This window comes from Zosterops lateralis, assembly GCF_965231275.1.
Source record: "Zosterops lateralis genome assembly, chromosome: 6".
Classification (NCBI taxonomy): Eukaryota; Metazoa; Chordata; class Aves; order Passeriformes; family Zosteropidae; genus Zosterops; species Zosterops lateralis.
In genome coordinates, this window is record NC_139761.1 from 7,014,121 (window position 1) to 7,039,859 (window position 25,739).

The window sequence follows — 25,739 nt, forward strand, 5'->3', positions numbered from 1 at the left end:
AAGGTTTCTGTCCCCTCACTAATTATGAATTTGTGGTGGCTTTGTCTAATCTGGGCTGGGCATTTTGTTTGTAGGTGAAGGCACTGCAAAGGTGTTTTTCCTCTTATGTGCCAATCTTTTTGTTTCTCTAGGATTTCCATGACCAGAGCCAAAAGCTAATCCTGTGGTTAGCAAGTGCTGAAAGCCGCAGGAATGAAGCACAAATCACAGATCCCAATGCTGATCTCAATACAACACTGGAATGCCAGAAGGAGCTAATGGTAAGTGTAGTCTTAACTGCAGCACCTCAGCTCTCAGCACACAGTGAAGAGCAGGTTGTTTATCTCTCAGTGTCTGCAGCCCATCCTTAGATGTGTTGTATTCAGGTATGTGGGTGTTTTTTTTACAAGGACCAGGATATTGCCACTACAAGGCACTTTTCCATAATTACACATCATAATAAAGTTCCTTATGAGTAGTCTTCATGCTGGAGTAAGACTTCCAATTTCCAAAATTTAATGTCTTCTCTATGTGAATTACCTGCTGCCAGAACTATTTTTAAATGTTAGTTCAAGCAGGTACAACCAGTCTCTTCAAGAGAACTTCATTTCCTATGTAGCTGTAATAACCATTCCTGTGACTTGTGGATTCTCAGGCAGGTTGTGTTGTTCTTTAAAGCCTTACAGAGCTTTAAAGTTGAGGGTAACAGTCTGTTGTGCTGTTTTTGGCTTGTTTATTCTCAGCAACTGGAGAAAGAGCTGCTGGAGCAACAGCTTAATGTAAACTCCCTCCAAGAGCTCACTGCTTACCTGCTGCTGAAATCAGATGGTGATTACATTGAAGAGGAAGAGAAGGTCCATGTCATTGGAACGAAACTGAAACAGCTGATTGACCAAGTCTCTCATGACTTAAAAACAATACAAGGGAATCTGGTGAGTTGGAATTTAAATACTCCTTCATAGATCTTCCTTACTGAAAAGAAACAGCTTGTTAAGAGTGAAGGTATTTTTAAAAAAACTGACTTAAAGTTTTAGTACTTCCACATTCATAAGCTGAGAGAACAGTAGTTCTGGCTGTAGGAAGGATTTCAGCACCCCAAAGCCAGTACAGTTTTATAACAGAGGGGTTATGCTTCCTCTGTCCTCAAGGGGTTTGAAGAGCAGAGAGCATAAAGCTCTGCATAAGGCTTTTGGTCAGGTCTTTGGGCAGGAGGCTGGACTAGATGAACTTCCTGAAGTCCCTTCCAACCTGAATTTGTGTGATCCAAGCCAGGTATCAGGCAAGGAGTGTGTAATGAACATGTAGGAGTTGAAGTTCATAGCAGTGGGTTGCTTATCCTGAGGCCTGTCAGAGATATTTTCAAGTTAATACCTGTATGCACCCATTCTATTGTAATTCCTTCAGGCTGGGCACTGTGAACATTTCTTTATTCTGGGAAACTGGTTATGCTCATGTGAAGGGGCAGTGGGCTGTGCACCTACAGAGGCAGTGAAAGGTGGTTCTTTTTGCACTTCATTTATTGTGAGTTTTGAATGTGCATTTTAAAGAGAAAGGTGGTGTTATCTTTTAGGATACCAAAACATTCCTGCTAGTTCCAGATGATTTGGACTCAGGAGTCTACAATCCAGAAGAAGAGAAATCCAGCCCTGCTGTGAAGAAGGCAAGTATTTTTTTCCTGATATTTTGCTGTCAGCATATAGTGTATTTTGACATATTTAGTGTGGAAGGTATAATCATTTTACTTTTTAGGTCCATGTATCTTTATTACAGCGTTTACAATTGGATTTTAAAGTCTATAGCTGTCTTTTCAGAGAAATTCCATGTAGTTTCTGAAACCTGGATGCTAAAAGCTGTTTCTCTCAACAGATTGCCCTCAGGAGGACTGCTGATGGCAGGAATGGCAGCAGCACAAGGTAATATTTTATATATGCCTGATCTCTACAAAAATAGCGAATATGGCAGAGATGAGCCATGTGCCAGGAGAAACCTGGGCAGCTATTCCTTGTAGGTTGATACATGGGTGGGGGTGATTTCTGCCTCCCAGCTCTGGGCTGCTCCTTAGGGAATGGTTTCCTTCAGCACTCCTGCTCCAGGACCTCTGCAGTGATGTGCAACCCTGGCTTGAGAAGATATTTTCTGTGCCAAATGGAGGATGTTTTAGCTTTAAATCCTCCTTTAATTCCACTTGCATGCCTGGAAAAAGAAACTTGCCCCTGAGGGCCACTTGGTACAAACAGACCATGAAGGACAAAGGGGGAAGTTAACCCCCAGTCCATTGGGGCCTGTTCAAAGGGTAGATCTCAGTAATGCCAGGGCAGAGAAAAACCTCATCAGTGTGAATGATGTCTTTCCTTTGTGCTTCAACACCTATTTGGGATGGTCTGTTTGCCTCCTGAGGAAAGCTAGTCTTGAATCTGAAAACAGGGTAAAACCAACTTGTTTAACTCAAACCCTGAGGTGCCTGTTGTTCTTTGTTTCTCCTTTCCAGGAGTGAAAGCCATCCCCAGCCCCTGCAGACAAACCCTCGGTCTCCCTCCTTCTTCTACCGAGTGTTACGAGCAGCTTTACCTCTCCAGCTGTTCTTCCTGCTGCTCCTGCTCCTGGCTTGCATGATCCCGTCCTCTGAGGAAGACTACAGCTGCACCCAGGCCAACAACTTCGCCCGCTCCTTCTACCCCATGCTGCGCTACACCAACGGGCCCCCCCCGACCTAGGGCACCCTGCAGTCACACCAAAACACTCTTGGGTGGTGCTTTTTTTTTTTTTTCCCTCTCATGCTGCTCTAGCATCAATCAAGCAAGTGAGTTTCACATCTCAAAATGTATATCTTGACAAAATTTCAGCGTTTTTGTACGGAAAACAAAACTTTTTTCTATAGATATTTTTTTTTAAAACAGTAAGCGACACACTTTATACTTTGATGCAATAGATACACTATTTTATAGGGGCAGTGCTCTGAAGCTTGCAAGGTGTTTGGATACTGAGTTATTAGGTGCAGAAACGACATCACAGTAATCTTAAACATAGCAGTCTGTCTCGGGTTAGCATGGTAAACAAGTGGGTGAAGAGGGACTTCATTTAACATGATTTCTGCACACACTTCACATTACTTGTATCTTTTGGTACTGTAGTCACTTGGTGGAAACAAAAAAAAATGCATATTTTTGAATCTTTGTTATTGTATTTTATTCATCTAACACATTCAGTATCATGATGCACATTTGTTTTGTTTGACATAAAGTGTTCTAGTGGTTAGGACTGCTGTGTTGTCTTTTTATACCACCTTTGAAATAAGGAATTGCTGCATTGCATGGAAATGGTTTATAATGCACATATTTTCTAGATGAACATGATTATGTAGACTATCCCTGATGTATACAAATAGTGCAATGACTTTTTTAATGAAAGTTTTTTCTTTTTTCAGTTTTTAACCTGCTGAATAGTGTACAGTACCTTGGGAGAGAATTGTGCATTTTTATAAGCTTTGTTTTTAAAATGAAACTGGCATGTGGGCAGTGGCTGGAGAAACACTGTGTACAGTCAGCATTGCCCCTGCCCCTCGGTTGTACAGTTTGAGTACTGTCATTAAAATTTTGCCAATGTCTGCAGGACTGTGGGTGTGTCTAGTGGGGGGGACCAGCTTCATCTTCCAGCAGTGCTGCCCCTTCCACTCCTGGAGAAATCAATTCCTTTGCCTGGTAACAGAGTGGTGCTGGAAGAAGCACAACCACTCACTCCCTTGCTTGTCAGGGCAAGAGATCCCAAATTCAGGAGCGGAACCTGTGTCCCATGGCACAGATCCTTTCCTTTGCAACTGATTTCCTGGAGGAAGAATACAAAGTTGAACCAATTAATGCTTATTACGAGTTTGAAACTGGTAATTTTGCTAAACTAATTCCCACTCTGGAACTGATGTTCTGTAGTAGGAGTGCTGGAGTAGGGAAGTGCATGTGGAGGAGAGCTCAGTGCAGCAGTAAGGGCTTTGGTCAAAAACTTTTTGTGTGTTGCAGAGAAAATGACCCAGGAATTAACCACTTTGTACAGTGCTTACCCACAGAAAGGTCTCTGATTAGGCTGTGAGTTGTCCCACCCTTTTTACACTTGTCACCACTGGTGGTTGCTGATTCCTCATCTTCTGGCAGGGGGATTTATGAAGAAAACTGCTTTGTCCTGCTGTTCAGAGAATGGCCAAACCAACAGCTTTTTCCCAGCCATGGTGGCAAACCCACTGTGGTTTATTCCCAGGATATTCAACTTAACTCAGAAGCTGTGGTGAGGTGCAAGACTTGTGCTCCAGCACCAACAGCTCTCACACTGGGGCTGTATCCAGGGATGGATCCCCCTCACTGCACACAGCCACACACACTGTCCTCTCCCCCTCTGCAATCATGATTTGATATTTTCAAAGCAATTACTTTAAGATGGAGCTCATTTAAGTTTCTTCCTTTGTAGAAGTGAGCCAGCTCCAACCATTATTTCATTGCCAGGTTGTCACAAATGCCCATGCAGACCTTTCTGCCAAGAAGTAATAGGCAGTTGCTGATGTGATATTCAGTTCTTCTTCCATTAAAGGACCCGTGCAAGGGAAAAAATTGAACAATGTTAAAAGGTTTAAGGAAAATTTCATAGCCTACAATTTCCTTTCATTATGAACAGTTATATCAAATCGTTGAGCTGATGTAATATATCAAAAGAGGAGCTTTCAAGAAATTATCTCAAAATGTCACTAAAAAAAATGTCTGGGAAATAGCTTAAATCTTTTTTCTTTCACACCTATTTTAAATAGTTTTATTTCCAATTGATTAAAATCACTGCACTGTAGGCTGACCCTAAAGTCTGCTTTAAACAAGTCATTTTATATCCCCAACAATTTCTTTGTGTCATCATCTCTCTCAGGACTGGGTTGTTAGTGGTCAGGGAAGGGAAAAAAAAATTAAAGGGTAAATGCAGTAGTGAGAGCAAGCACAGCCCCATTGTCGTCGTGCACATGCATTGAGAAATCAAATCAAGCCAAAACTAGTTTTGAATTGAAGTTTTATTTTTTGGCAGTGAGGTGAGGCCTCAGTCTGTTCTCAGCTACACCTGCCCCCCTCTAGGATAGGCAGGAGCAATGAGAAGGCTCCAGGGAGACTTCAGAGCAACTTCGGGTACCCAAAGGGACCTACTAGAGAGCTGGAGATGAGCTTTTTACAAGGGGATGTAGTGGTGCGACAAAGGCTGATGGCTCTAAACTGACAAAGGGCAGCTTTAGATTTGGTGTTAGGAAAAAATCCATTGCTGTGAGAGGGGTGAGGTGCTGGAATAAGTTGTCCAGAGAAGCTGGAAGTGTTCAAAGTTGGATGGGGTTTGGAGCATCCTGGTGTGATGGAAAGTGTCCCTCAGTCACTGAGGACACACATTCCCTGCTCATGAAACCAGGCTGAGCTCAGTTGCAGGAGAGAAATGAACAAAAAGCCAGATATTTACATTTCATGATGCCTCGTGAGGCAGCTGTACCAATCCATAACTGAATGAAACACAACAGCAGACAAAAACCATCAGTTCACAGAACTAAAGACAGGTGGGGGAAAGGGAGGGGCTGGGGTGTTGTGGGGTTATTTTCACATTACCATAACATACATAAAGTGCTTTAAAAGGCACCACTTTCAGCCGTTTCCATTACAAACTCCCAGAGAGTGAAATGTTGAAACTAAAATGACAGGACTCAGAACAAAACATTCTGTGGAAAATAGGCATGGGAGATGTGCAGCAAGCACTGGAAATGGCTCTGCCAGCTAATATGTGACACTGTGATGAGTAAAGAAGGTTTATCTGGTGAGGCAGCAGATGTTGGCATTTTTATAGCAAAACAGTCTCATTTTCTTCATGCACTTAAATGGAAATGGCTAACACTCAGCAATGCATGAGGAGTGTAGGGGACTCTTAACTGTAAAGATGGAGTTAAATAATACACAGATCATAAATAAAATTAAGTCCTAGCTATGAAAGTGCCATTTAACACATCACACTTCAGTAGTACTGTGAAAAAGGTTCCATAGTGTAGCAATCCATTTGTAAATGGCATGTTGCATTTGCAGTTCCAAAGTCTCTTTGGAACTGGTTTGGGCACTGGGTCAGCACAACAGGTGACCACATTTTAACCACTTTACTGACCCATTACCTCACTGGACCTAAGTAATGTCAAACCATTTTTTTCTGAGATATCAAAGGTGTTTCAATGGCTTCTAGGCCTGATTCTATGGAAGTGTGAGAAGATGGCCTGGGGTAACTGAGGAAACTGAGAAGTTTTGTTCCCATCTCAACAGTGCAGAAATTAGAGGGGAAAATGCAGTTGCTGCTCCCTGGCTGGAACATGGTTGGCGTGTTCAAAACTATTCCATGGTGAGTCCCCACACCCACAATGTGCAGCCAGAACCTCCTGAGGGGGATGGAATGGAGGGTGGGGTGGATTGGAGACACCTGGCCAGGCTCTGTAGAACTCCTTGCAGGGAGGGGACCTCTCCAGGGAGACTTGGAACAGCTTCCAGTACCTGAGGAGCTACAACAGAGCTGGAGAGGGGCTTTTGACAAGGACATGGAGCGACAGGACACTGTGAGGGTGCTGAGACAGTGAAACAGGTCACCCTAAGAAGTTGTGGATGCTCCTTTCCTGGAAATGTTCAAGGCCAGGTTGGATGGAGCTCTGAGCAATTGGGTCTGGTAGAAGGTATCCCTGCCCCTGGCAGTGGAGATGGTCCCTTCCAACCCAAACCATTCCATAATTCTATGTTAAAAGACAAACAAGACAAGAATTCTTACCTCAGAAGAGTAGGGTCACTGGTGACAGGTAACTTTCTGGGCCTCACTGCATTTTTAGGCTCTGCTAAACCACTGGTAGTGATGTAAATACAACAAATATCTTTCATACTCCCCAGCTCATCAAGAGTAAAATTAAAAATTCCAGCACTTAAAACACTTAAAAGGATGATCTCCTTTCACTATCCATAGATCCCTGTAGATCTATCACTCAGTCAGCAAGGAATTAACATAATATGACTATAGAAATATGCATATTTATTTAAAAAAAGTCTTCAAATGCTTAGTTTGCTAACCTGTTTTAGTTTGCTATTTTATAGGAGCACTTACCCTGTTGGGCACTGTCTCAAGAGAGTGTTTCAACACATCTACACATCTTTCCCCCACACACACACTTTCCTCTCTGAGTGGAAAATGACAGCACTAAAAATGGGTAATTCGATGGAAGACAGAGGTGTGGAAAAGGCCTCACATTCCTGGAGACAAAGCTTTTCACCTGTCTGAAATCACATTTATTTTAAAAAAAGAAATGCCCCCTCCCCAAAAAAAACCAGCTGAGGTTGTTCCACCATCTGGTTCCAGTTCCAGACTTGAGAGCAGAAGCTCAGCATGTTTTCCTTGTGTGCTGGTAAAAAGTTTGGCCTTCTTTCCTTTTTCCTTTTCTTTTAACTCATGACAGTTTTCCCTCTTGCCTGAGCCAGGTTTGCTCAGCTCTGTGAACATCCCAGAACTGCAACACAATTTCTCCAAGCAGCAGCACCTCTGGCAGGTACCAGCAGCAGCTGAGTTACAGCCAAGCAGTGAAGGAAACAATAAAACAGCCCCTCAGAGCCCCTGAGGACTCCACTCATCCACATTGAGACTGGAAAAGCCCCAATACCCAAATGGAAGCAGAGTGTGACAGCTCTGCTCAAGGCTGGCAGGGACAGGGATGCAGCATCTGAGAGTGTGGGGGATCCAGAGACAAACCCAGCATCTCTCTGAAGAGACTCAGGGACCCTCATTCAGTCCCTGCCACACACCTCCCTGTGCTCCTGGAGATGAGCATCTCCTCCTCATCCCCATATGAACACAACCACATTAATCCAGACTCCACAGCTCTTGACTTTCACGCATTTCAAAACAGTAACTTTTAATAAAATTATGTTCAACAAGACAAAAAGTAGGTTAAAATCGCAACGTTTTCCTATTTGCACTGTACTAATAGCAACATATATGAACAACACCACATAGCACAAAACTGCAGCACATCCCTTTTACAGAGTCAATCCACAGCAAATTTCCATTTAAAAGGTAATTTCATGATTTATACCCAGTCTTTTCCATTTTCTCTTCAAAAAGTTTGTTCCAAGATTGTACATAAACTCAGCACTTTTAAAGCAAAACAAACAAATCACTTAAACATTTCTTTGAAAAACTGTATTAAACCAAAAGATTACACAGGATAAGGAAAATCAGAGAAAGAACAACACAACAGGCAATGAGGCCAGACCACAATCAAGCCCAAAAAATACTGAGACAGGTTTGTTTCACAGCAAAACATCTCTCAAAATGAAAGTACCAATAAATTCAAGACTGTACTCACATTTTTTTCCTTTTTTTCATTGTAAATATTACACATCTTTAGAAGGACACTGCTATATTACAGTTTCTTAAAAACAATAAAAAGGCAGAGAGTAAAAATTTAGATCAGCAGCAGCATCTGGTATAGTACAAGATCCAAACAGACAATAGATGTGTAACTTGCTGAAAACCTCCTATAAAAAAATACTGTCCTTGGCTTTAAAAAACCACCAAGATTAATGGTTTGACTAATATTCAAAATATGCAAACAGCATACTAATCAAAATCCCTAATGCAAAAGACTTATTGGTTCAAAATAGACTTTTAGTGTGATCCCAATTTATTTCACCATAATGCCCAGAACATGCATGTGCTGTATTTAAATGTTTCCATGTAGAGAGACAGTTACCAGAATGAAGGATGCCACCCTGCTGATCTCTGAGGTCATCAGCCAGGCCGTTTAATCAGTTTTTTTTTTTTTTACTCAGTGCAGCTTAAACACATGCAGAAATCAGAACAAAAAGGAAGTTTAAACCACTACATCTTCAGTGTAATTCAAACAAGTCATCACACTTGCAAAGCAAAGTAGTGCTTTACATTATCCCCATCTTTACATTTACCATTATCCCCATCCTCACGTTAGCTTTGCATTTACCATTATCCCCATCCTCACATTATCTTTACATTTACTATTATCCCCATCCTCGCATTAGCTTTACATTTACCTTTATCCCCATCCTCACATTACCTTTATCCCCATCTTCACATTAGCTTTACATTTACCATTATCCCCATCCTCGCTCTTTGAGGGCTCCTATAAAGATATGAAGACCACAGCACAAGGTGCCATGCATGCTGAGGACAAGCAAGCAGCAAACCTCAGGGCAGCAGCCAAAAACAGATCCCCATCCATGTTCCCATCCAGTGCCTCACCCTCTGCAAGAGGTTTTGGGTGGGCAGGACGTAATTCCACACGCCAGTCAAAGGGGTGGGAAGATTTTTTTTTTTCTAGCTGGTTTCACAAGGCCTGATCAGCAGATCATATACAAATACAAACAGTTAATATTCACAGAGCAACTTCTTGAACCTAATTATTAGAATAGATTTAACATCATTAATAAATATATAAAACAACATGATAATCTCACAGACAAAACACATTTCAAAGGTCAGTATTGACTGAAATATTCAGACGATTTGGTCGTTGCTTAAAGCACTGAAGAATTATAAGCAGAAAATAATGTGAATGTTAAGAACAGGCTCGCAAAATACAAACTTTAGATTGATTTAAACTTTCTGCAGAGGCTCTGAACTGACCCTAGAAGCTATTTCAAATGACCTTCAAATGAAGGTTCTTGCAGCCATTGCATATTTGAGAATAAGCTCCTTCACACTGTCTGTATCTCGGCACTTTATCGAGATCAGCTGCAGAGCAGGCATTCCCCAGGGACCAGCACACAGAGGTAAACATCTGTCCCAAATGAGGCTGTTCTACATTTCACACCATCCCATGCTGAAAGAGGACATTGTTCAGTCAGTGCTTTAAAGTCTTGCTCTGGGAGACAGAGACCAGCGCGCTCTCTCCAAGCTTCTTCTGCCATCTCAAACCTGTCCCTTTACCTCTCCCTCTCAGTTCTGCCTCTGAGAAGGAGAGGCAGCAATTCCCTGTCCCACGGTGCTGTTCTGAAGCTTGATTTCATAAGGTGCTTTTGCAGAGTCTCAGAAAAGGCACTATAGCAGTGCAGCTGTTGCAATGTCAGAAGCACAGAGGTGAGCAGCCTCTCCCGAGACACCGATGTGCAAATCCAGCAGGGATGAGAGCTTGCACCAGGTCACACTTCTGCAGCCCCATCGCAGCAGTTCTCTTTTCTCCCACAGCTCTGAAAAAGCCTCACATTTCCAGGCCTTGACACAATTACTGGGGTGCCCCATTCCTCAGGCTGTCCCCAGGCTCCATTGGCTCCAGTGGGCCAAACTCAGGGTGTGTGGCCGGGGACTTCCTTTGCCCTCGCAGGGTGTGAGCGTTCAGCATCTCCAGCAGCAAGTCATACACTGGCACCACGTTTTTACACTTCATGCTCAGGAGATGCTCCATTCCTTTGTTACTGTGCAGGAGAACAGAAAATAACTCAGCAGTCTGGTTCCAACAGTGCAGAGAAGAAAAACATGCTCCTGGTTTCAAGACAGTCCATTTTTTAAAAATTTGGATTCAAGAGGATTTAACTGCTGTGGTCCCTGAGAACATTTACCACTACCAACAGTGACAACATCCCAACCCTTTAAGGCTGAATGTTCTACTACTTAGAGAAGCAAGTTTTGTTTTGCACCATCAAAACTCTTTCAGGAAATAATTTGGATGTACCTACCCTATTGAAATGAAAGGAAAAACCTCTTGGATGCTGTAAAGGTGGGAGGCCCTATACTGAAGCTCTATGCAAAAGAGGGATTTACTACATGCAGTTTACTAATGACTACCTACCTCTCCTACCTGGCTGAGTAGACCTAATTACCCAGCTAATTTCAAGCACTTTGTTTACTCTCTGCATGTCCAGTGAGAGGATCTTGCAGGTGGCTGCAGACTTCAAAATTAATCTTTCTGTTACACAGTGAAATACAGTAACACCTTGCTAGTTTCAACACTCAGTGCTGTATTGTGGTTTGGACTAAAAATGGCTATTGCCATTGCAGTCACACATATTTATGCTCCAGATGCTCTCAGGGGTTTGGGATTGAGATCTAAGGGTGCTTGCCCAACCCCAAATCTATCCCAGTGAAACAGACAGCAGACAGCCAGCACAGCTGAGCTGCTGGGTTGAGCTGGGAGGGGGAAAATGCTTCCAGATAAATGAGGTTCTGCTACAATTCAAGAGTTATGAATATGTTAATGGGCAAGAAGAATCTGCAGCCCCTCTCCCACATCCAGCTGTCAATTATTTCCAGAACAGTCTACTTGACTGACCAGCACCAAGCAACCTAAAGGAGGCAAGATACAACAAGCAGCCTCCAGACTTTGGCTGAGGGAGACACAGCATAGAAAATCATGGCTTAATGAGAAAATATAAAAATTTCACAAATATTTGTGATGTTTGTTCACAGAATGCCAGAACAGCAAAACTGTGATGTGGAATCACATCACAGAGCACAATCCAGGTGATGGCAGAGATCAGAGCCATGGGACAGGTTCAGCTCTGGCTGCTGCTGCAGCTTTTGCAGGGCCAGCTCTCAAAATCACCCCCAGTCCACAAACTGACTGTTAAAATCTGTCTTTCAGCACCATCAGGTCCCTGCTGCTGCCCTTTTCTCTCCCAGGAACCTTATTGCAAAGGTGGCCATCCCCTTTTCAGTGTCCCTATAGATGTGCCCAGCTCTCTTTTGTGTTCTCCAGCCCAGTCCCAGGACATCTTCCCTGGACACACAGCCCAAAGTCAAGCCATGAGACAACTTAGTCAAGAGCTGGCCTTTGGGTAATAATTTAAATGGCAAACAGAGTGAAAATTAAAACCTCTCTTTGTAGGATCTGCATTTCAGTCCGGTGCACCACAAGCACAGATGGACCTCTCAAGAAGGTCCAGCAACTGGGTCCACTTCCCATGGGAAAAACAGGAGCCTGACATTGCTGTAGCATGAGTCATTTGTTAAAAGCTCTGTTGGCTCCACATAAAGGACAACAAATCTGGTCTGGGAAAAACATGGCCCCCAAAATCCACTTTGCTCTAGCAAAGCCCACACTGCAGATCAGTTTTGGAACAGATTTTCATTTTGAATGGAAGGGTTTTGATGGCTGGGTGAGGTATTTTTCTGAAAGGCTCAATTTTTGTTATTGTTAAACATTTCAGGCAGACACATAATGACTAACTTAATGTAATAAGGTTAAGATAGCATTTTAGTGTCATCACATCACTGAGTGCCAGCAAGCACTTGAGTTTACTGCCTGTTTTGTTGTGCTGGGAGGGAAAGCCTCACAGTGACAGAGGTGAAGAGCAGCACCAGGATTCCCTCAGGAGTGCTCTGCAGCTCCAGCCACCTCTTTTTTTTTGCTGTAATAAACAAACATAACAAAACACAAATAAATAAACTAACATAACACAAGTGTTACACACACTCTGTGAACTGTACCTGGCATGTCTGACGTGAGAGAGGAGCATCAGTAAATTAGCCAGGCGAGTTGTCTGCTGCTGTGAGGGGATCCCACTCTTGGCAATAACCCACACCAAAGCCTCTGTGACCACATTGAGCAGGTGGTGCAGCTTCCTGTTGCTTTCAGGTTCCTCTGCTGACAAGGGGAACATGCCTAAGCAGAGAAGAGGAAGAAATATTTGCTGCTAATGAGGAAGAAAAAAAAAGGTACGACTAGATTTTTAAGATATGTAATATTACAAATTATGCCCCATATGCCACATCAAGCTTGAATTTGATGGCCCCATCATTTGCAATTCTCCCAAATCCTCCCAAGACATATTGCATATAGACCCTTCAGTCAGGTCATGACCTGCTCTCCATTCTCCAGGGTTTTTTTTCCCTTTACCTTGGTTTTTGAACTACTATGAACTATAATATTATGCTTGTTCTAACCCCTTGTTGTAAAAACAAAACAAAAAAACAAAAAAAAAAAAAAAAAAAAAAAAAAACAAAAAAAAAAAAAAAAACAAACCACCACCTTTTTTCCCTACTTATATAGTAGGAAGGGAGGAGAACATGTCAGTGACACTGCTCAGAGTGACCCAGCTGGTCATGGTTTCCCTACAGATCACTAAGGATGTCATAATTAATCACATGTCCACTGAAAAACCTTGAAAGCCAGCAAAAACAGAAAACAAAACAAACCAAGAGGTTTGGGGGTATGGACAAAGAAAAAAAAAACAAAAAACACCATCACTAAGAAGGTCTGGAAACACACAATGACATTATTGATAAAGCAGAAAAGACCTGGGACAAGGGAAAGAAAAAAATCTCAATAGTCCCTCTAGAGATACCTATGGAAGGACAGAGCTCCAGAACACCTTGAAAATTAGAGGCAAATTATTAATTTCATCAAGAAAAGACAGTAGAAGAAGAGAAAGGACAGATCTCTTGAGACTTGAACATTGAGGAAAATAGGGCTGATTAATGTGGAGTTTGGTTGGGGTTTTCTGGCTGTGGTTTGTTTTGGTTTTTTGTTGTTGCGAGTATTTCAGGAAAAAAGAGAACAGCTTTTGTTGTCTGTTGAAATAGTGATATCCACTAAAGCATAGAATCATCAAGGCTGGAAAAACCTTTAAGATCATCAAGTCCAACCTTTGACCCAGCACTACCAAGGCCATCACTAAACCACATCTCCAAGTGCCACATTTCCACATCTTTTAAATCCCTCCAGGGATGGTGACTCCACCACTTGCCTGGACAACCTCTCCCAATGTCTGACCACTCTTGGTGAAGAAATTGTTCCTGATATCCAATCTAAACCACTCCTGGTGCAGCTTGAGGCCATTTCCTCTTATCATCATAATGAAATCTCATTTCCTCTCACACCATCATCACAGCTTTCCAACCACTGCTGCCCCAGCCTGTGTCACCGCAGGAGGTTTTGCAGGTGGTCAAAGTACAGGACCCAGCATTTGGTCCTGTTGAACCTCATGCTGACCTTGACCCATCAATCCAGCCTGTCCAGACCCCTCCAGGAGATCAACACTGCAACCCAAACAAGTGGAAAGACAAGTGGAATTGCAGCTGGACTGTTCCCCTTCAGTACTGGACTAAGAATTATGCAGCAGCTTCTTGGTGAAAGCAGTAAATGTAAATAGTCTAGCTGCTATTTTGCAATGGGAATATTTTTTGTCAGTATTGACTACAAAATGTTCTGGAGAGAAAAACTATTTTTCTTGCAGGCTACCCTAAACTAGCAAACACTCCCCTTGTGTGAGAGGCTGCAAAGCCAAGCTCCTGTCCTGAAACTCATCTTGCAGGACTGTTGAGTACTTCCAATTGTTTCTAACCAACTCATTACCATTAAATAGGAACATTTAAGCCCATTAATCATCACCCAGTTGAGTAACTAGTATTACTAGAGTTACTAGAATTAAGAATTAAGGACAGGTTTGTAGGGTTGTACAACAACTTTACACATGACCAGGATCCACAGGGATAGGAACAAAATTTCCCATTCAAAAGGACAGATCCACAGCCTGAGCCATGAACCCACCCTGTGAGAAGCAGTCAGAAATTGGCTTCTTTCATGCAGCTCTCAGAACAGGACTTAGCCCCTAAATACAGCAAATGATACAACTTAGAAGTTCCCTGAGCAAAAATCTACAATCTATCAGAGATTTTTTTTCCTATTATTCTCTTCCAACAGTTTTTTATCGTTTGATATTTTGGGTTTTTTGAGGCTGATTTCTCAGGTACCCTCAAAATAAAAGGCACAGTTTGGTGAGTATTAGAGGCAAGCAGATACTCACTGGAATTGAGGAGGATCATTGCCTTGACACACAGATACTCCTTGTGCTGCAGTTTCAGCTCTCGGAACCTCGAGGTCATGGCCAGGAGCATATCAAAGATCTCCAAAATTCCCTCTACACATTTCCCCTCATCCCTATGAGGGAAACACATTCAACATGTTACCAAAAAAGTAGAATTAAGGAACTGACTCAGACAGATAAAAGTCAAAGCATGAAGGAGGCTGCAAAAGGCCTATCTTGTCTCATCTTTGGGAGAATTTGAAGTGTTATCATAAAATCTAAATTGAAAATTGCACTGGTATGAAAGATCAGCATTTATAAGAAAGTGATTTTTCTCATTAAATGCTGCAAGCAGGATTGACCATAAGTGTGATCAGATTTCTGTACTCTCTCAGCCTGTATAATTCTGAATAATCAGTTTGAAATCCTGTAGTGCAGGGCACAGTACCACCTTAAATAATTCTCCAGATTTGTTTCACAAGGGGTTACCCACAACCAATAACATAATGCCTGTACCTAATGGAGGCCTCAGGACTTGGTAATAAAAGAAAGACTTCCTACAATAAGTTGCCTGGAATAACAAGACATTTTTAAAGAACAAAACAACTCTTGTCCCTGTCTTCTGGCACCTTTTTCTGTGTAGGTATTGAAAGATATTTGGGGTTTTGGTGGTTTTGTGGTTTGGTTATTTTTATATTTGCAAGTGTTTACAGAATGCAACTTTCTCCACCTTGGATATGTCAAGTGGTCCTATTTTCAGATCTGAAAAACACCTCAAACAAATAATTCCTGTTTAAAATTCAGCAGTGACAAATTTCAAACTACTGAAGTTGCTGTTCCAGTTTTTTTTCTTACTTTTGTTTTATACATACTGAACTAAAAAATTATTAAGCTCTACAACAACATGTTCAAAGGGAGGCTTCTTATACTCTTTGTAACAGGAGATGTTTTTCTCTGTAATGTTTTTAAGACGAGACAAATTTAAGCACAGCAGTGCAGGAGAATAAAAGAAATTTACTGGATCCCAAGAGAAAGGTGCTGAGCCTTCAGGCTGGAGGCAGGAACATGCAGGTAACACCATCTAGGGGCAGCAGGTTCTGCCTGCAAAAAGTATTTTTTATTGCCCAGTTTCCTGTGTTCCTCATAGCAAGGAAGAATACTGAGCTTTAGAGAAGGACAGGCAGCTGCCAGATTCAAGACAAGGACAGAGGTTCCAGAGAAATACTGTCTGCAAAGATGATGTATGAAATGTATCAGGGAGACCTCAGAGCCCCTTACAGTGCCTAAAGGGGCTCCAAGAGAGCTGGAGAGGGGCTTCGGGCAAGAGCCTGGAGGGGCAGGACAAGAGGGAATGGCTTCAAATGGAAAGAGAGTAGGTTTAGATTAGAGATTGGGAAGAAATTCTTGACTATGAGGGTGGTGAGGCCCTGGCACAGGTTGCCCAGAGGAATTGTGGATGCCCCATCCCTGGGAATGCTCAAGGCCAGGCTAGATGGGGCTCTGAGCAAGCTGGTCTGGTGGAAGGTGTCCTTGCCCATGGCATGGTGCTGGAATGAGATGATTATCAAGGTCCCTTCCAACCCAAACCATTCTAGGACTGTAGGCTCAACTAAGATAAAACCAATTAAGTTACAGACCAGGTTCATATAAGGACATCCTGAATAAAATTACAGCATGCCCAGACAGTTGTAAGCTCCCACTCTGCCATGTCTTGAGGAAATGAAGAAATGCATCAAATATTCTCACTATATTCAGCACATATTAACTCTTGAGCAATTAAATGTATTGTACATTTTCATCAATTTCTGATCATTGCACTGAACAGTGCAGTGTGTCCTTCCATTGAAGTTTATATGAGCAAATAATATTTATTTCCTCTGTTTTATAAATTAATTTTTGTTCTTATTAGCCAATTTTGCCTATCTGTATCTACAATGATAATTATTGATTGCAAGTCACAGAACTGGTGCAAAGCTGAATTTTCCCAGGTTGAAAAGGCTAAAAGACATTTTAAGACTATCCATAAGAGTAGATTGCTTCCCTGACTTTTTACCAATGTGAAGCTCAGGTCAAATCCTTCTAAGATTCTGTAGAAAAACATCCTTACCAATCCATATTCTTCCTTCTTGGTGCATAATGCTTTGGAGAAATAATCTTTAAAGTTCAAAACACCCTGCTCTGCCTTGAAAAAATATTCTTAGTATCCAACAGCAAGCTAGGGGTCTTTAAATCCCTCTTGGCTGGTGCTCCAATGTTCACTATTATAGCTAACCATGAAGTCTGCTCCAGTGGCAGGAGCAAAAACAGGTAGAAAACCTATCTAAAATAATAAAAATATTGCCTGATACTGTATCTTCTTTTTAATGAGAGATGTAGGGAGAAATGAACAATGTAGTGCCTTGTGTTGCTCTATTGACACTTTCAGCACTTAGGACCTGGAACAAAGGGAACAAAACCACCAAAAGATATGAAAAAATGCAGAGAAACGTCACACTCAGTGCTACAGGAGTTCAGGAATTTGCAAGTACAACCATGCTTTTAAAGCTTAGCATTCCTTAAGCCCCTGTAAGGATGTGGAACCTTAGGACATTATTGATATAAGCACAAGTAAATTATATTGTTACATGAAATATTAATAACATCTGCCATGTTTAATGCTCTTCCTCACCTTCCAACATGCCAATATGAAGTATTAAAGTATCAAAAAATGTTTTCTCAAGAAATTTATTCTTCTTACCTGTCTAGTACAAGGTCTGGTGCAAAAATCAGTTTCCCAGGATGGTCGATCGACCTCCACATCAAACCAATCATTAGAACTTCCATCCAGCAGCTCTCCAAGAGTCTTACTTGGTCATAGAGACTCAGATCAATGAAGCCTGAAGTGATGCAAATAGCATAAAATAAATCAACTTGTTAAATGCTCTGTTTTGATAAACAAAAATGAGTATATGAGAGACAAAAAAACCCCAAAACCCAGAAAGAACTATGGGTTGTGAAGATCAGGCAGCACTGATATCCGAAGTGCCAGGCTGCCATTTCAAATAGGAACAAAAATCTTTGCTATTATCATTTTCCACAAAATATTTGGAATAAAGCAGAGTGGTGTTTTAGTGCAATTAGTCCCACACAGCTGGTGAAACTCAAATGACTGCAGAGTCACCTGCTTTATGTTGTCATGTTAAAAGAGGAGAGATGTTAGAAGAAATATTGTGAGGGTGAGGTCCTGGCACAGGATGCCCAGAGAAGTTGTGGATGCCCAATCCCTGGGAGTGTTCAAGGCCAGGCTGGATGGGGTTTTGAGCAACCTGGTCTAGGGGAAGGTATCCCTGCACATGGCAGGGGCTTGGAGTGAGGCAATCTTTAAGGTCTCTCCCAACCCAACTCATTCCATGATTCTATGATTCTGATTCTATGATTTATTTCTCTCCAGAACATATAGCAAGGCCTCAGATAACACTGCAGCACAGCCAGAAGGCAAGGACAGTCACAGCTCACCTTTTCTCCTCCCCTGGGAAAAAAAACCCAAACCCAACCAACCAACCAACCAACCCCCACAAAAAACCTGGGGAAAAAATAATGCCTAGAAGTTAAAAAAAAAAAAAAAAAAAAAATTATAGCTAGAGAGAGAGGGGAAATAACATTTACACACTCCAAACCAAAACACCAGAAGTGTAATGTGAATGGGAAAACAGACTGCTCGGTCAAGGAGGAAAACACAGATATGATGAAGAGCTGCTCAGCTGCTCAGTGATCAAAAACAAGATCAGGCCACAGATTTCAAAGCTGACTGTCTTTAGCTTGGGCCCTTGGCAAAGGTGCTCCATTTCCAGATGAGCTGGCATCTCTGACACTGCATGGTGACAAATAGGCCTGGCCATGGCACTCAGGTTTCCTGAAGTTCTTCCTGGTTATCCGAGGTCTTAAAATACACACAGGACATTTGGGCTGCCAAAGAATCTCTCTGTCAGTAATTTATACAAAAGCTTCATGGATTTTTTTCTTGTTACACCACTCAACTGGAAGACAGTCAGTGACAGCCCGGGGCTGACATGAACTGGGCAATGCTCACTTTTATCATCACTGAATGTGCTGCTTTTCAAAACTGTTACAGCCTCGCCTCTGATTTTATAAGAAAGGTAAACAGGAGCCCAGGAGTGGTATCTTCCCTCCTGGATTCTCCACCACAGAATTTACTACAAAACAGGCAACAACAGATTATCTGCCACACACACTCATCATTTAAAACTGCTTTTAGGAAAATATTCACGGAAATGTGAAATATTACAAAAACTGACAGCACCAGTTTCCTGAGAAACAACAGCCCAAAGACATTTCAGAGCATATTTAAATAAACATTTACACTGCCATGTACTGATTTCTCTAGCATAAACATGGAATTATCAGGTTTAAAAACTCTCTCAGTTGAGTGAGATGTCAGATCAAGTCCCAGGGCTCAATCTAGAGGTTTGTGAAGATCTAGATTTATCACGGATGTCACCTGCTAAACTCACATTATCAGCAGCAGCAGCAGGAGCTATGGCCATTGAGCACAGAAGTAGAGAAGAACTCTACTTCTCTTTTTCCTGACAATTTTAATGCTCCAAAGATCCAGGACAACAAACAACCACCACAGATTTCACTGCAGCATCAGGAGCCCCATTTAATTTCCTCCAGACGACATTAAACTAATAAATTTTCTCTGACTGTATTACACGTCCTTTAGATTGTGGGCTCCACTCCTTATCATTTAATTATCAATTGCTAAGACAGACAGGAAAAGAAACTTGTGCTGGATGTGTAAAAACTAGAAAAAGACACACTGCTCTGGTCAGCAACACACAAGGCTGAATAATGAATCCAAATTTCGATATTGTGACAACACCTTATCGATTTGCAATACAGGTTCAGCAATGAGCCACGTTAAACTCTTTTAGACTAGGTCAACAAAGCAAAAGGCAATTTCAGAAGTTCTGTTCTGCTGCCTGACAACCGAGAATTAAAATACTTCAGAAGGGAAAAAATCCAGATGTCAGCTTCTATTTTACTGAACAATAAAAAAATATAATCCATTAGACTGAAAGTCCAGAAGAAAAATACAGCCATGGAGTAAAATTCATAATAAAAGACTGTCATTAAATATTAAATATGAAAACCCCACAAAATATAAACATGCTTTTTTCTTATTTAGCAAAAGGTTATTGTTAATACAATAAGGAAACATTTTTTTTCACCCCCCGTGAGTGTCAAAGTAATATCCAATAATAACTTAGAGATTAAAATGGGCTTCTAACCAGGTGCACAAAAGCAAATATTCAGCTTTTCAGAAAGTAAAATTACTGTTCACTGGGCCATTAGTCGAGAACTCTATTTTATTCCTAAGACATTACCTCCAAGAGCCAGGCAGGGATGGACATGATTACCTTCAGGCAAGAGTTTTTGAAAAATGAAATTCCATATCCTGAACTTTAGTCATCACATTTTTTAATGAAAAACAACAACAACAACAAAAAAAAATCAATCCACACTGAAGTAAATTCTCTAATGTGGCAGTGTTACTTATAATTGGGTGCATATTAAACATCATATCTATTTTTGGCATTGCTCTACAATGCTGTTTATTTCTGTTCCCTGTAACAGGAGAGATCAGAAAAAATAAACAGAGATGACACAGTGTCAGCATTCCCAGGAACTGTTTTGAAGGAGGTTGATTGCTTTCAATGGGTTTTCTTTATACAATTCTTTTACTGCCAAGAAAAAGTTTTTTATTTCTGACATATGTGGAAAATAAACTAAAAGTGACTGATGCCAAAATTTGGGTTGGTTTGGAAACTGATCTCGTAAAAAAAAAAAAAATTAATCTTAACTGCTGAGGGTTTGGGGTTGTGGGTTTGTTTTTCTTAAAAAAGTATCAGAGTTAAAAAGTAGAAATTAATAATAATCAGAAAATGGAAAAGGTTGGATGGGGGGTGTTTCCCACTGAAATATTGCTTTAATTGAGCAATATTTTCTCAAAATGAGCAAACCATTTTCTAAGACTGGTTTTCCTTTACAATTCATTTCCTACCAGATAAACATAACTAAGTGAAGTCCTCTGAAATGGCACATTTTAATCACACTTATGATCAGACAAGAAACTATAGCAATAGATACCATTTAACCCCTAATGGTTACTTACTTCACAGTTATTTTCAGAGTTTCTTAAGCCAGGAAAAATAAGAATAAATGCTTTGGGCTCTTAGTTTTGCTGTTAATGTGTGATGTTTTAAAACTATCATCACTTTGCAGATGTCCAGCGTGGCTTGAGATGTTCTGAGGTGCAAACACCTCCTCCCCAGCAGCTCAGCAGCTGGCCTGGAATCTGCACACCCCAAAACCATCACACCTGGACCCTCCAGCACAGTGTCTGAGACTGCTCTGCCCTTGGGAAATGTGTTCAGCAGCTGGAGCTGGAAGCACATCAGCCACTCCACCTAGACCTGAAATAGAATGCGCTTCCCTGACTGCTACATTCCTAATTTAAGGATTAAATAGAATATTCTTCTCCAAGTTTACTTCCTGCACTGTGCACACACTGTGTCTCTGGAGGGAAGGGTTCCTGTCATGTTTTCCCATGTGTGCTCTCCAGCAGCAGAAGCTCTTTACAGTGCACACCATGTCAAGGACAGGGCACACACCAGCATGCTCTGAATCCAGCAGTACAAAATCCAGGAGAGGATCTATGGAGGGCTGGCTCCCAGCAGTGCATTCTAACTGAAGCTCAGGATCAAGCTGCTATGAGTCCAAAAATTATCCAATGCTTTTATCTCATTTTTAGTTTTTATTCTGCTTGTTTCAGTCATGGGTACTCCCTGTAGAAGGAATTGCAAATGCTCACTGTTTCTAGTTTATGAGAAGTTAAATGGTTCATTGCCATGATGCCATGGAAAATTTGAGATATTCCAGGCAGTTGTACCGCTGTGCATGTTCTTGGTGTTGCCAACAACCAAAAGAACCATTACTGATTTTTGTTTTGAAGGAATGCACATGATAAATCCGAAATCAAGACTGAGCTCCATTGATGTTTTTCTGCAGCAGCTCTGTCAAATGAAACTGCAGACACCCAGGACTTGGACACCCTTCAGTTATCACCAGCTACTAGAAACTTTCTATCAGGACTCAAGGAAAAAATTGGGTGTTAAATGAACCTTTTAAATCAGCTTAATCAGGTATTTATAGATGAGGTAGAAATTACATACAACACTACCTCTGCTTTGTAGCAAAATGAACAAGTATTTGAGTAAGAACAGACAGCAAGTTATGGGTTATATTGTGTCTAAACCAAAAAAACATCCAGGTTAATTACCAAGAGCAACAAACTCTCCATTACTTAGCAGAATATAAAGCTTGGCTTTTATAGTGTGCACTTACTGTGCTGCTCTGTGTGCTGGTTTAGCACAGATAGCAAAAACCAACTAGTGACTGGCTTTGAAATTAAAACCCACAAGAGAACTCTTCTGTGCTGTCAGTGGGGAAATTCCATGGCAGACTAAAAGAGACTTCTCTCTCTAAAGGAACAGATGAAAGACTATTTACTAGGTGGTAAACAGACCAAGCGTTCCAGGTTTTGTCTCTTTATGTTGTCAGTGGGAAAGTGAACAATTGTGGAGGTGGGAGAAGTGTTTCGAAGGTTTCGCTTTGATTCTCATTTTCTTTTAGTGTTTAGTAATAAACCTACCCTTATACCTTTCAAGTTTGAGCCCGCTTTGCTCTTCTCCTAATCCTATCTCACAGCAGAAAAAGTAAATGATTATGGTAGTCAATCAGACTGGTGACACTCCAGCATGGTGAAATTCCAGCTACTACACTGAATTCCACCACTACACTAAATTTAGAAAACAGGAATTTAGAAAACATGAGCGAAACCATTACACTCCATCACGTCAGAGCAGAGGAGGACACACTGACGGTAAAACCATTGACCGAAACAAAACAGAAACAAGGAATTTCTCACCGGGAATTTTCTTGGCCCAGCCAATCATGTGCACCAGCTCTTTGTCAGCCAGCTTGGTCAGGGACATCATCATGGAGGCCTCAGTGAAGGGTTTGCTGGGCCGGCTGACCAGCACGTGGGGTGGCTCAGCTTCCAGCAGGGTCAGCACAAACTGCTCGGGGCTGACGGTGCTCAGCAGGATCTCCTTCACCCGCGTCGCCGCCTCGTTGTACCTGGGAAAAATGAGGTTCACTTTTTGGTAAATTTTCAAGAAATATGTTTAATAAAAAAAAATTAAGACAATTAGGAGATAGAAAAGGCAAAGTATGGCCAGCTGGGTGACTTTGCACTCAGCCAAGTCCACATCCCGCTATATCAGAGACACTCGTTAAATACCCTTTCTATTGCATCAGTTTATGAATATCCGTATTCTTCCATAAACTAGTTTCCATATTCCAGGAACTGTTTTTCATGGTCCCTCCTTGGGTCCACCTTTTTAGAGCATGTGTGTTTCGTGGCTGTGTCTTTATTATCACCTCCAGCTTGGGCCTTGGTCCATACTTTCTTCAGGTAGTAGATGCTGATAGTTGGTATATCAATAGCAGAGTCTTCTTTACATGTTCACTGGATGTTATCCCAACCAAACAGACAGTTTAAACATACTTATATCAACTACTATCACTATTCCTAACCTTCTTTTACTAATAGCAGAAATAAAAAACTTATATTCTATATTCTTACCACAACATTATCAGTCATACAGCACACATCTTGCGAAAAGCCAATTTTATAATATACATTTATCACATACCGCTTGGCCCTGCCCAGGCAATGCGCCCGATCCTCGGCGTTGCGGTGGCTCCGCAGGATCCGGTATCCGCAGCGTTCCCGCCTTGAGCCTGGTATGAGAGAGATCTGGTTGGCATTGGGGGGCTTTTCCCACTGAATTTTCCTCCCTTGGGAAAACCCAAATGTGTAGGAATGCACCTCTCACTGGTGGGGTTTGCGTCCCACAGTAGCAGCAGTTTCCGTTTTAGGACAAGATTTGGGTTTCACTCTTTGTCTCACTAATGAGGTAAAAAACCAAAGATTTCTATACTTTTCTTGCCTTATTTGGCCATGTGCCAGGACAGAGATGTTTAGTCGGATCTTTAGAGTTGTACCTCAAAACCTGTTGCTATTTCTATTGGGCAGGATGCCAAGAATTCCCTCAGCTGTTACATACTTAAGAGAGAGCACATTTTTGGGGTTCTCCTTGCACCTGGCATGGCTTTCTTCCTTTGCTCTTTATTGTTTGTTATTTTCATCCTAATTAAAACATTTTGCTTTTCAAACACCTCCACTGATGACATCTCACTAACATTTTTTAAGCCATTCTGGGGCTGCTGGCCAATCCTAGAGGTGACACACCTGCAAGGGGCTCATAATTCCTGGCTCCCCACAGCTGTGTCACAAACATTTGTGGAGAAGGGGGAAAAACTCTTTAATATTGGATGTTCTAATATTGAACATTAAGTTTCTAGGACATTCAGCACAGACTTAACTTTGTCCTCACTGACTTCAGCTGAGGGGTTTTGTTTATTCTAGTAAACAAAAATAAAGTTTAAAAATATTTGGTTTTGAACAATGGTTAACTCAGTTTAAAACTCCAGTGCAAAACTCTCAATGACATCAAAAAGATATAAATCAGATTTTTAAAGGCAAATAAAGATAGCTGGTTGTAAATTTTGCTTTATATGTAAACTGAGGGAATAAAAGATTTGAAAGTCTGGGACATGTTACAGATTAAATGCCTCAGGAACAAGCACAGCTGGGCCTCAGAGTCAGCTGGATTCACAAGGGGAATCCCTCAGCCAGGGATTCACAAGATTCAATCCATTTTCTCCCCATGTCCCAAAAAGCCAGCAGGAGTTTCTCCAAAGGCAATTCAGGTATCTACAATTAAGAGCAAACACCCTGTGTGGAGTTCTGTCTGGAGAAGGCTATTTCTGTCGCAAAGAGCAGTCTTTTACTTTCCCAGATTTAATTAATTGTTAATTTTGACAAATCTAAACATTGTCCAATTCATGGTCAGTGTTATTGGTAGCATCACTGTTACTTGTTTTGCATAGCTTCTAAGGAAAGAGTCTAAAAGCTTCTCCAAAACCATAATATTCATGAAAGACTCAGTTCTACTTCAGATAGCAAAGATGTCCAAACAAAAGCCAAATTAAAAATAAGGGCTGTGGGAGCACAAAAAATTAATTTCAGATACTGTTAACAAGGATTTGTCTTGCTAAATAAGATGATGGGTGAATGGAGACCCTCAGGCTCAGGTGGCAGAGGAACCTCAGGTGGAGGTGGCTTTTCAGGTCACAGCCCTGTCACATCCTCAGCAGCTGTCAAACAGCATTTGGGTCAGTCTGCAGGAGGGGTGAATGCAAAGGTCAGTCAGGAACAACCTGACTGAATAAGGACCAGCAGAGTCTTCCAAGACTTTCAGGACATGGACCTTTTGGTTGCACATGCTTTTACTTGCTGCCTGTTCAGTAAACCATGTTGGATGCAGGAGGAAGTTAAAGAAGTTCTCAACTTTGGAGAACATGCTTTCCCTGGAAATCCAAGAGATTGGAGAAGACCAATAGGCAAAGCTGGTTCAATGAACAGACCCCAGGCACAGAACTCTCCGAGTGGGACAGGCCATTTGGAACTGGAATTATTTTTCAGCTGCAAGTCCAGCTTAAGGTCTGCACCATTTGGAGAAAGGATGGGTTTGCAATTTTGAAAAGGATGTAGGTATGATGAAATGGGCTGAGTGCAGATAGGATATTTGCACAAATAATGGATTGAAGGAAATAAATAATTTGTAGAACTGAGTGTTTATCCAAATGACAACTAGCTAAAAGTTGCCAGAGCAGATGAACAGCAACTAAGGGAAGATAAATACCAGCAGAGATAGAGCGTGACATGTTATCTTATGTAGATTTATGGAATGAAACTTGATGAAAAGACCAAAAAAA

The 25,739-nt window shown here is 41.4% G+C and overlaps 2 protein-coding genes across 3 annotated transcripts in view; one reads left to right on the top strand and one right to left on the bottom strand.

Annotated features, from left to right (window-relative positions):
* The window catches only part of SYNE2 (spectrin repeat containing nuclear envelope protein 2), a 172,583-nt gene extending 168,798 nt beyond the window's left edge, over nucleotides 1–3,785 (top strand). The window contains 9 exon segments of the mRNA XM_083863278.1: nucleotides 132–260; nucleotides 723–911; nucleotides 1,550–1,639; nucleotides 1,846–1,892; nucleotides 2,468–2,685; nucleotides 2,688–2,734; nucleotides 2,737–2,778; nucleotides 2,780–2,845; nucleotides 2,847–3,785. Coding sequence (XP_083719404.1) covers nucleotides 132–260; nucleotides 723–911; nucleotides 1,550–1,639; nucleotides 1,846–1,892; nucleotides 2,468–2,685; nucleotides 2,688–2,734; nucleotides 2,737–2,778; nucleotides 2,780–2,845; nucleotides 2,847–2,879 — 861 coding nt within the window. The 3' untranslated portion in view covers nucleotides 2,880–3,785.
* A 4,090-nt stretch (nucleotides 3,786–7,875) lies between these two features.
* ESR2 (estrogen receptor 2) overlaps nucleotides 7,876–25,739 on the bottom strand; it is a 35,896-nt gene continuing 18,032 nt past the window's right edge. For both annotated transcript variants that reach the window (XM_083862730.1, XM_083862729.1), the window contains 6 exons: nucleotides 23,552–23,639; nucleotides 22,762–22,973; nucleotides 17,509–17,647; nucleotides 14,772–14,905; nucleotides 12,454–12,628; nucleotides 7,876–10,442 (listed from right to left, as the gene is read on the bottom strand). In XM_083862730.1, the coding sequence (XP_083718856.1) occupies nucleotides 10,253–10,442; nucleotides 12,454–12,628; nucleotides 14,772–14,905; nucleotides 17,509–17,647; nucleotides 22,762–22,973; nucleotides 23,552–23,639 (938 nt within the window). In that variant the 3' untranslated portion in view covers nucleotides 7,876–10,252. The remainder of the gene's footprint in view (nucleotides 10,443–12,453; nucleotides 12,629–14,771; nucleotides 14,906–17,508; nucleotides 17,648–22,761; nucleotides 22,974–23,551; nucleotides 23,640–25,739) is intronic.